The 9,574-nt window shown below is 47.6% G+C and overlaps 1 protein-coding gene across 1 annotated transcript; it reads left to right on the top strand.

Annotated features, from left to right (window-relative positions):
* Positions 1-2,479: 2,479 nt before the first annotated feature.
* On the top strand, positions 2,480-3,157 carry LOC100443751 (protein FAM87A-like). The gene is given in 1 exon segment (XM_009243491.4): positions 2,480-3,157. A coding segment is annotated over 1 exon segment (480 nt). The 3' UTR covers positions 2,960-3,157.
* The last annotated feature ends 6,417 nt before the right edge of the window (positions 3,158-9,574 follow it).

Genomic DNA, 9,574 nt, shown 5'->3' with positions numbered 1-9,574 from the left:
ATTGCATGAAGCATCATGCTCATTAAACATATCTTATTTGTAAATATTTGTGTGTGATCCAAAATGTTTGCTTTTGCTGTCACTGCCTCCACTTGAGGAAACACGCAGGGGCTTGCCCTGCCGATGTGGAAAATTTCACCAAAAATCCATATTGATGCTTGGCACAGGAGAGCAGAGTGTGAGTCCAGTCAGGGCAGGTTACGCCATGGGGACAAGCAGCTTGAAAATCTCAGTGATTTGAAAGAAAAGACATTATTTTTTGCTCTTGTCACATGTACATAAAATTTGACCTGGGGGCTTTGCTCTGTGGTGTCCCCCAGGACCCAGGTGGGGGGCTCAGATGCTGTGGACACAAAGGTCTCTTGCAGGCTCAGAAGCTTCCACTTGGAGCTGATGTGCTGGTTTCTGTTTACGTTCCATCAGCTGGAGGAAGTCGCACGGCAGATGCCAGAGGACCAGCCTGGGAGAGCCTTTCTAGCAACCAGGACACCTGACGCAGTGCCCGCTTTCTCCAGGAAACAAGGACACCTGCACGGGCGCCCACACAAGAGTCGGCGACCAGCCTAGGCTGTGGGATTCCTGCAACGCGTGTTCCTGCTGAGGTTCTCCTTCCTGCTGTTCTGAGCTATGGTGTGGATCACGCTCCCCATACGTGGAGTCCAGGGACAGCGCAGCCCGGGGCCTGCCCACCCAGCCAGGAAGTCTGACTTTCAGAGAACTGGGAAGACCATCTTCCACTTTACCCCGTCTGGGAGACTGTAAACATGGATTCCACTGTCTCGGACAGTAAGATGATTCCCAGTCTTTTCCTGTTGCTCCTCTAGGTATGTAGCTGCTATCAGCTTCCAGAAATGCTGCAAGGAAGGGCGTTGCTTTGGCAGGACGTGTGGGGAGATGGGCTGGGAGGGGAGATCCCAGAGGCAAGGAGGGGAGGCTTTCCTCTCCCCACACTGGGAACTCAGTTTCTAGCCCCAGGTTCCTGGTTGTGTCCAGCATCCCAGGAGCATGAGCGGGAAGCTGTTGCGTCCGCCTGCTGTGTGCAGTCAGAGACCAGCTGCAGAGCGCACTGTGCATCATTTAGACTCTGCAGGCTCAAGTGAAAACCCAGCTCTGCCACTGCTCTCTGGATGACCTTGCCACCTCCCTCTCCTCTTTTGAAAAGTGTGGGAAATGCTGCTTTTCATCAGCTCCAAGTCACCACGTATTGTGGCTTAAACGGCAGTGTTATTTTCTTTCTCAGTGACACATAACATACGGCTGTGTTTTTCAACAGATGCTGTTGTGGACGCAGTGAAGTCTGGCGATGGCTGCTTCACAGGCCGTTAGGATGGTGAAGTGAAACAATGTGAATGGAGTGTTTTGTGAGGCCCAGTGCTGCATAAATGCTAGCCATTATCTAATAGCAAGAATTGCTTGAAATGTTTCTTTCTCTCAAATTTATGAAAAGATTAGAAAATAGTTCTAAAAATTAAAAATGGTTCTGGTCGGAGTGGCTTACATGATGGCAGTGAAAGTGTGCACAGATTCACGGGTCCCACCACGTGCGCTTGGCGTGGAGAGAATAAAATGTGGAAGCCAGTGACACCAAGGACACCCCTGTGAGCCACGCTGGGTGCAGCCCCCACGGCCGGTGGGCAGTGACACCGCAGTTTCCTCTCCTGCCGGCGTCCACGCTTCCTGTGCCCACGTGCTGGAAGCTCACTCTGCATGTCCCCCTCTCAGTTACGTGTCTGTGGGGCTGGGACAGGGAAGGAAGTCGGTGAAGCTGGTTGGATCTTCCCAGGGATGCTCTGTGTGCAAGGCTCGGGGGCAAGGATGGCTGGGGGAGTCAGACTGTCAGAGAAGCTGAGGGGTGGATGGAGCCTCACCACACCTGGGTCCCTGTTGTCCAGCTGCAGATGCTGACCCTCCAGAGCTTTGTTCACCAGCCCCTTGTGGCTGCGATCTGGAGTCAGCCAGGCGTTCCTCCTTGTCCAGTAGATTGTATTAAGTGCTCAATGTGTGCCAAGCCAAATGTCCGTTTGACTTACTGCACGCCCGAGAAGCGATGCTGTTGCGGGAATTTCCTCCCCACGCCTGAAGGAGTTGAACACCAGGAATGACTGGAACCCTGGAGAGAGAGAACCGGATTTCTGGAGGAAAATTATTCGTTTTAAGGAAGCAGCATCCTGGACCCTTGAGGCCCTGGAGGAAGCGGGCAGCACAGCTCGGAGGCGGGTGTGACTGGAGGACGGCCGTGGCACCTGCGAAATTCTCTCTGTGGTACGTGGCTGCTTCCTGGCTCTGGGAACCACCTGAACACTTGCATTCTTCCCTTTTCCTTTCTATTCTCTTTCAAGCCACCCTCCTTGAGCCAGCCCACCAGTCCAGGCCAAATCTCAGCCTGCCCTTGGTCCGCTGTGGCTGGGCCTGCACCCGAGCCATGAGCACACGCAGCGACTGTGGCAGCTGAAGCTCCTCCGGGCTCAGACTCAGGCTGATGCTGCGTCAGGACCTGCCGTGGCCTCGGCTGGGCTTCCTGGGACTCGGTGGTTGTGGGCTGATTGTAAAGCCTGGAATGACTCTTAGAAACTGGGCGTCATTCTTTGTGGTTTTCCAAGCTTGGTCTCTGATGATGCTCCAGGTCTTAGGAGACATGCTGAATATTTATTATGCTTACATTCAAGCAACAGTAACCCTTAAAGTTGATGTAGCTCCCCGTCTTTTTTTCTCAGAAGGAGGAGAACTGACGGAACATTTTTCCAGTATGGATTCTTTCCAGCTCTGAGAAGCTGGAGGCACATGGATCCCTCGGCCAGCTCCCATCTATGGACGTGCTGTAGTCACAAGGACTGTGACAAAGGCTCAGTCCCTGAGGAGTGCCTTGGCATGGGCTGCTTTAGGCTGTAAATACCCGGTTTTATCCACTTTATGTGAAGAAAGCCAACAAGGGGCATGGAGTGTGTTCCGCAGGTTTTAGCGGCTGCGGTGGCTGGTGCTCAGTGGGGATGATGGAGGGACGGCTCCTCCCTCTGTGGGCCCCGAGGTCTGTGCGGGAATCAGCTCTGCAGCTGTGTCCAGGGGCAGCCGTAGCCCACACACAGCAGGCTCACAGCTCTGTTCCACGAGAACTTTATACACAAAAGCAGATGGGCTGGGCTTGGCCTGTGGATCATAATCTGCTGACCCCTGGGTAAGAAATTTTAAATATTTACTTAATTCTGTTCAACAGAAGGGGTGATATACTGAGGAGTGAATAATGGGAAAGACCTGATTCAGCTGTATCAGGAAGGACTGGTGTAAATTCAACTTATTAACTGAATTCACAGTATTTGATGTATTATGCCTTTAGGGGTTAAAAATGGGTCACACACGGGCAGCATGCACTTCACTGGCCTGGCAGGGCACCTCAGTGTTTAGATGTGTGGTTCCGATGCTTACCAGGGTTGGAGGCCCCTGTTAGTAGTGAAGTGCATCTGGAGTTCTGGATACTTTTTCTGGCTTTGCTCTATTTGTGTGAGCTTGTGCAGTTAGAGGTTTGGGCTGAATTTGGGTAGAAATGGGTGGCTCACAGGCTGCAAAATTTCTGTGGACCCTTTTTTTCCCCCAGTTGATTAATGTTGTAAATATTAGAATATTGTTACATAAAAGTCTGGATTTTTAGTTTCTTTCACATTGGAATAGCTGCCAACATTGGGCCTGCATTCATTTCTCTAGGGCAACGTTGGCTGCAGCAGAGAAGGCTGCTCCCCAGTGGGGCGTGTGCTCAGCCCGCAGCCCCCACCCTCCGGACTCCGTTCGCCTCCTCTCTCAGGTTTGCACTCGTCATTGTCTTCTAATTTTGCATCCCTGGACTGCATGACCTACAAGGTCTCAGCACAACAAGACTCTATGATTCTGTCTATTGGAACAAAAAGCCAGTGAGGCAAGTGTATCATCGTGTTGATGAATTCATAGGATTAACTCTGGGAGTTGGGGACAGTTTGTATTCTTCCTCCAGACACTCTCTGCTTCTCCTGGATGGAAAGGTTCTGCTAGTCGTCCCGTGGTCAGGCCCAGCCAATGGAACGGAATGGAAGTGACTCTGCCCCTTATTGGCAGAAACTTTAAAAGCCGCGCAACGTTCCCGCGCCCTCCCCTCTGCCGTGAGCCTGGCTGTGCTCAGGATGGGAAAATTATTTCACCTGGGCCTGAGGATACAGGCGCTACTCCCAGCCTGCAGTGGAAGAGAAGCATGGACAAGTGATTAAGCTTTGTGTTTTCAAGCCACAGAGGTTTTTTGAGGTTGTTTGCTACCGTGCTTTGTCCCTGCAAACACAGTCACGGAGAAGGCCAGCGGCAAAGCCTGAGCCACTCGTGCATCTGTTCACCAGTATCCAGAATAATAATAGATTTGTGAAACATTCCTGAGAAAATTCTGGGAGTTGCATATGGGCCAGTCTTATTCTCTAAAGTTGTTCCTTCTAAAGGGTGGGATGACTGAAAATTTCAGAAAAGCAAACCATGCTGAAAGGCAACATTATTTCTGTTGGCAGAAGGCGGCTTGAGCAATCTAGATTTTCCATGGTTCACCAACTAGTTTTTAAGGAAATATGGCCATGAGAGGAATAAAACATGATTCCTACCTTTAAGGAACTCAGAGAAGTGAATTAAAGGAAGTCACAGATCAGACAACCAACCACACAAAGTTTCTAAGAGCAAACTGTTAAGGTCGGCAAGTCACTCTTATCCACTGTTTTACCTTCTGAGGTTTCAGTTACTCTCAGTCAATCGTGGTCCAAAAACATTAAATGAAAAATTCCAGAAATAAACAATTCATACGTTTTAAATCGTGTTTCATTCTGAGTAGCATGATGAAGTTTCATGTGGTCCCATTCAGCCCCACCTGGGGCGTGACTCCTCCCTTTGTCCAGCAGATCCACCCTGTCTGCATTACCCGCCTGGCCAGCAGATCCACCCTGTCTACACTACCGGCCTGTCCAGAAGATCCACCCTGTCTACACTACCTGCCTGTTAGCCACTTAGTGGCTGTCTTGGTCATCAGATTGTCATTATATCTTGATGATATCATGCCTTGTTTTCAAGGAACCCTCATTTTACTTAATAATGGCCCCAGAGTGCCAGAGTGGTGATGCTGGTAATTCAGAAATATGAAAGACAAGCTGCAAAGTGACTCCTTTAAGTGAACAGGTGAAAGTTCTTGACTTACTAAGGAGAAAATCCTGCGCTGTGGTTCCTAATGTCTATGGTAAGAATGAATCTTCTATGCATGAGCTTGTGACGAAGGAAAAAGAAATGCATCCAAGTTTTGCTGTCACACCTCAGAGTGCAAAAGTTCCAGCCACGGTGCACAGTAAGTGCTTGGTTCAGATGGAAAGGCCATTAAATTTTAGGGGTGGAGGGGACGACAGGAACAGAATCATGTTCTGGTTTATGGCAGTTGGGCTCAGTACCATCTGTGGTTTCAGGCATCTGCTGGGGGTCTTGGAATGTATCCTCCTTGGATAAAGGGGAACTACTAGCTCTCTCAGTATCCAGAATAACAATAGATTTTTGAAACATTCCTGAGAAAATTCTGGGAGTTGCATATGGGCCAGTCTTATTCTCTAAAGTTGTTCCTTCTAAAGGGTGAGATGACTGAAAGTTTCAGAAAAGCAAACCATTGCTGAAAGGCAACATTACTTCTGTTGGCAGAAGGCGGCTTGAGCAATCTAGATTTTCCATGGCGTATGTATATATAGGAATAAAAGGCATGGCTGTTTATAATTTATATCAGATTTAAAAGCAAGTGCAAAAATCTGACTTAAAGATGAGAAAGATGAGGTAGGGATAAACAAGTGCTTCTCTGGATAGAAATGGGAATGTTGTCCCTCAGGGATAAATGCCAAACCTTGCGTAGTTGAAGCTCCCCTGAGTGTGTGGCAGAAAACATGGATGTGAGGTGGCTCCAAGCTTCCTGAGAAGTGGAAATAATTTGGTCCCCACTCAGGGTTCAATTGCAGCAACTCTCTCAACCTTGTGACGCAAACCCCAACTGTGGGCAGTGGGAAGGGTGTGGTGATAAAAGATGAATAAATCAGTGTTCAGCTCGGCTGTGAGGGGCTCCCAGAGCCTCTGTGTGAAGGGCCATGCTGCCTAGAAGAGAAACTGTCTCTTCCAGAATGTCCCCAGGGAGTGGTCTCTAGACTTTGGGTTGACTTCAAGGAGAACAGCCAAGGCCGTGCAGAATCAGGTCTTGGGAGCTGGAGTGTGTGTCTGGAAGGACCCTGGATCAGAGCGAGTTTGGTTATCCCTCAGTTCTTATGCCGAGTGTTGGGCATTCCATGTTGATGAGTGGTTGTGGGGATGCCAGCTGAAAGACCAAGCTGGACAAAGGCCTACAAAAATTGCAAGGAGGCATATCCCAGAAAGGAGATAGCGGGAAATGTCATAAAAAATGAAAGCAGATCGAAAAGATGGTTTGATATTAAGGTATCAATGATGCCAAGTCCCATTTTCATCTTGGTCTGGACCCTAGACAGCAACAAGGTACACTGGAAATTTGATTTGATTAAATCAATCCTTATATAAAATATTTCAAATATTTTTAGAAGAATGAACTAGTTTTCTCCAAATACAAGACAGAGGGGAAAGGTTTCTTTTAGCCATTTCATACATTCTTAAAAGTGAGATCCAGAGGGGGTGGAGCCAAGATGGCCAAATAGGAACAGCTCCAGTCTACAGCTGCCAGCATGAGCGACGCAGAAGATGAGTGATTTCTGCATTTCCAACTGAGGTACCGGGTTCATCTCACTGGGGAGTGTCAGGAAGTGGGTGCAGGACAGTGGGTGCAGCACACCGAGCATGAGCCAAAGCAGGACGAGGCATCGCCTCACCCGGGAAGCACAAGAGGTCAGGGAATTCCCTTTCCTACTCAAAGAAAGGGATGACAGACGGCACCTGGAAAATTGGGTCACTCCCATCCTAATACTGCACTTTTCCAATGGTCTTAGCAAATGGCACACCAGGAGATTATATCCCGTGCCTGGCTCAGAGGGTCCTAAGCCCACGGAGCCTCACTCATTGCTAGCACAGCAGTCTGAGATCAAACTGCAAGGGGCAGCAAGGCTGGGGGAGGGTCGCCCGCCATTGCTGAGACTTGAGTAGGTAAACAAAGTGGCGGGGAAGCTGGAACTGCATGGAGCCCACTGCAGCTCAAGGAGGCCTGCCTGCCTCTGTAGACTCCATCTCTGGGGACAGGGCATAGCAAAACAAAAAGCAGCAGAATCCTCTGCAGACTTAAATGTCCCTGTCCGACAGCTTTGAAGAGAGTAGTGGTTCTCCCAGCATGCAGCTGGAGATCTGAGAACGGACAGACTGCCTCCTCAAAGGGGTCCCTGACCCCCGAGTAGCCTAACTGGGAGGCACCCCCCAGTAGGGGCAGACTGACACCTCACACAGCCAGGTACTCCTCTGAGACAAAACTTCCAGAGGAACGTTCAGGCAGCAACATTTGCGGTTCACCAATATCCACCATTCTGCAGCCTCTGCTGCTGATACCCAGGCAAACAGGGTCTGGAGTGGACCTCCAGCAAACTCCAACAGACCTGCAGCTGAGGGTCCTGACTCTTAGAAGGAAAACTCACAAACAGAAAGGACATCCACACCAAAACCCCATCTGTACGTCACCATCATCAAAGATCAAAGGTAGATAAAACCACAAAGATGAGGAAAAAACAGAGCAGAAAAACTGGAAACTCTAAAAATCAGAGCGCCTCTCCTCCTTCAAAGGAACGTAGCTCCTCACTAGCAACAGAACAAAGCTGGATGGAGAATGACTTTGACGAGTTGAGAGAAGAAGGCTTCAGACGATCAAACTACTTTGAGCTAAAGGAGGAAGTTCGAACCCATGGCAAAGAAGTTAAAAACTTTGAAAAAAAATTAGACGAATGGCTAACTAGAATAACCCATGCAGAGAAGTCCTTAAAGGACCCGATGGAGCTAAAAACCAAGGCACGAGAACTACGTGACGAATGCACAAGCCTCAGTAGCCAATTCGATCAACTGGAAGAAAGGGTATCAGTGATGGAAGATCAAATGAATGAAATGAAGCGGGAAGAGAAGTTTAGAGAAAAAAGAATAAAAAGAAATGAATAAAGCCTCCAAGAAATATGGGACTATGTGAAAAGACCAAATCTACGTCTGATTGGTGTACCTGAAAGTGACGGGGAGAATGGAACCAAGTTGGAAAATACTCTGCAGGATATTATCCAGGAGAACTTCCCCAATCTAGCAAGGCAGGCCAACATTCAAATTCAGGAAATACAGAGAACGCCACAAAGATACTCCTCAAGAAGAGCAACTCAAAGACACATAATTGTCAGATTCACCAAAGTTGAAATGAAGGAAAAAATGTTAAGGGCAGCCAGAGAGAAAGGTCAGGTTACCCACAAAGGGAAGCCCATCAGACTAACAGCTGATCTCTCAGCAGCAACTCTACAAGCCAGAAGAGAGTGGGGGCCAATATTCAACATTCTTAAAGAAAAGAATTTTCAACTCAGAATTTCACATCCAGCCAAACTAAGCTTCATAAGTGAAGGAGAAATAAAATCTTTTACAGACAAGCAAATGTTGAGAGATTTTGTCACCACCAGGCCTGCCCTAAAAGAGCTCCTGAAGGAAGCACTAAACATGGAAAGGAACAACCGGTACTAGCCACTGCAAAAACATGCAAAATTGTAAAGACCACTGAGGCTAGGAAGAAACTGCATCAATTAACGAGCAAAATAACCAGCTAACATAATGACAGGATCAAATTCACACATAACAATATTAACCTTAAATGTAAATGGGCTAAATGCTCCAATTTAAAAGACACAGACTGGCAAATTGGATAAAGAGTCAAGACCCATCAGTGTGCTGTATTCAGGAAACCCATCTCATGTGCAGAGACACACACAGGCTGAAAATAAAGGGACGGAGGAAGATCTACCAAGCAAATGGAAAACAAAAAAAGGCAGGGGTTGCAATCCTAGTCTCTGATAAAACAGACTTTAAACCAACAAAGATCAAAAGAGACAAAGAAGGCCATTACATAATGGTAAAGGGATCAATTCAACAAGAAGAGCTAACTATCCTAAATATATATGCACCCAATACAGGAACACCCAGATTCATAAAGCAAGTCCATAGAGACCTACAAAGAGACTTAGACTCCCACACAATAATAATGGGAGACTTTAACACCCCACTGTCAATATTAGACAGATCAACGAGACAGAAAGTTAACAAGGATATCCAGGAATTGAACTCAGCTCTGCACCAAGTGGACCTAATAGACATCTACAGAACTCTCCACCCCAAATCAACAGAATATACATTCTTTTCAGCACCACACCTATTCCAAAATTGACCACATAGTTGGAAGTAAAGCACTCCTCAGCAAATGTAAAAGAACAGAAATTATAACAAACTGTCTCTCAGACCACAGTGCAATCAAACTAGAACTCAGGATTAAGAAACTCACTCAAAACTGCTGAACTACATGGAAACTGAACAACCTACTCCTGAATGACTACTGGGTACATAACGAAATGAAGGCAGAAATAAAGATGTT

The sequence above is a fragment of the Pongo abelii genome, chromosome 7 (genome assembly GCF_028885655.2).
Source record: "Pongo abelii isolate AG06213 chromosome 7, NHGRI_mPonAbe1-v2.0_pri, whole genome shotgun sequence".
Taxonomy (NCBI): domain Eukaryota; kingdom Metazoa; phylum Chordata; class Mammalia; order Primates; family Hominidae; genus Pongo; species Pongo abelii.
Note: the sequence above shows the minus strand (reverse complement) of the source record. Positions and strands in the feature narration are given on the sequence as shown.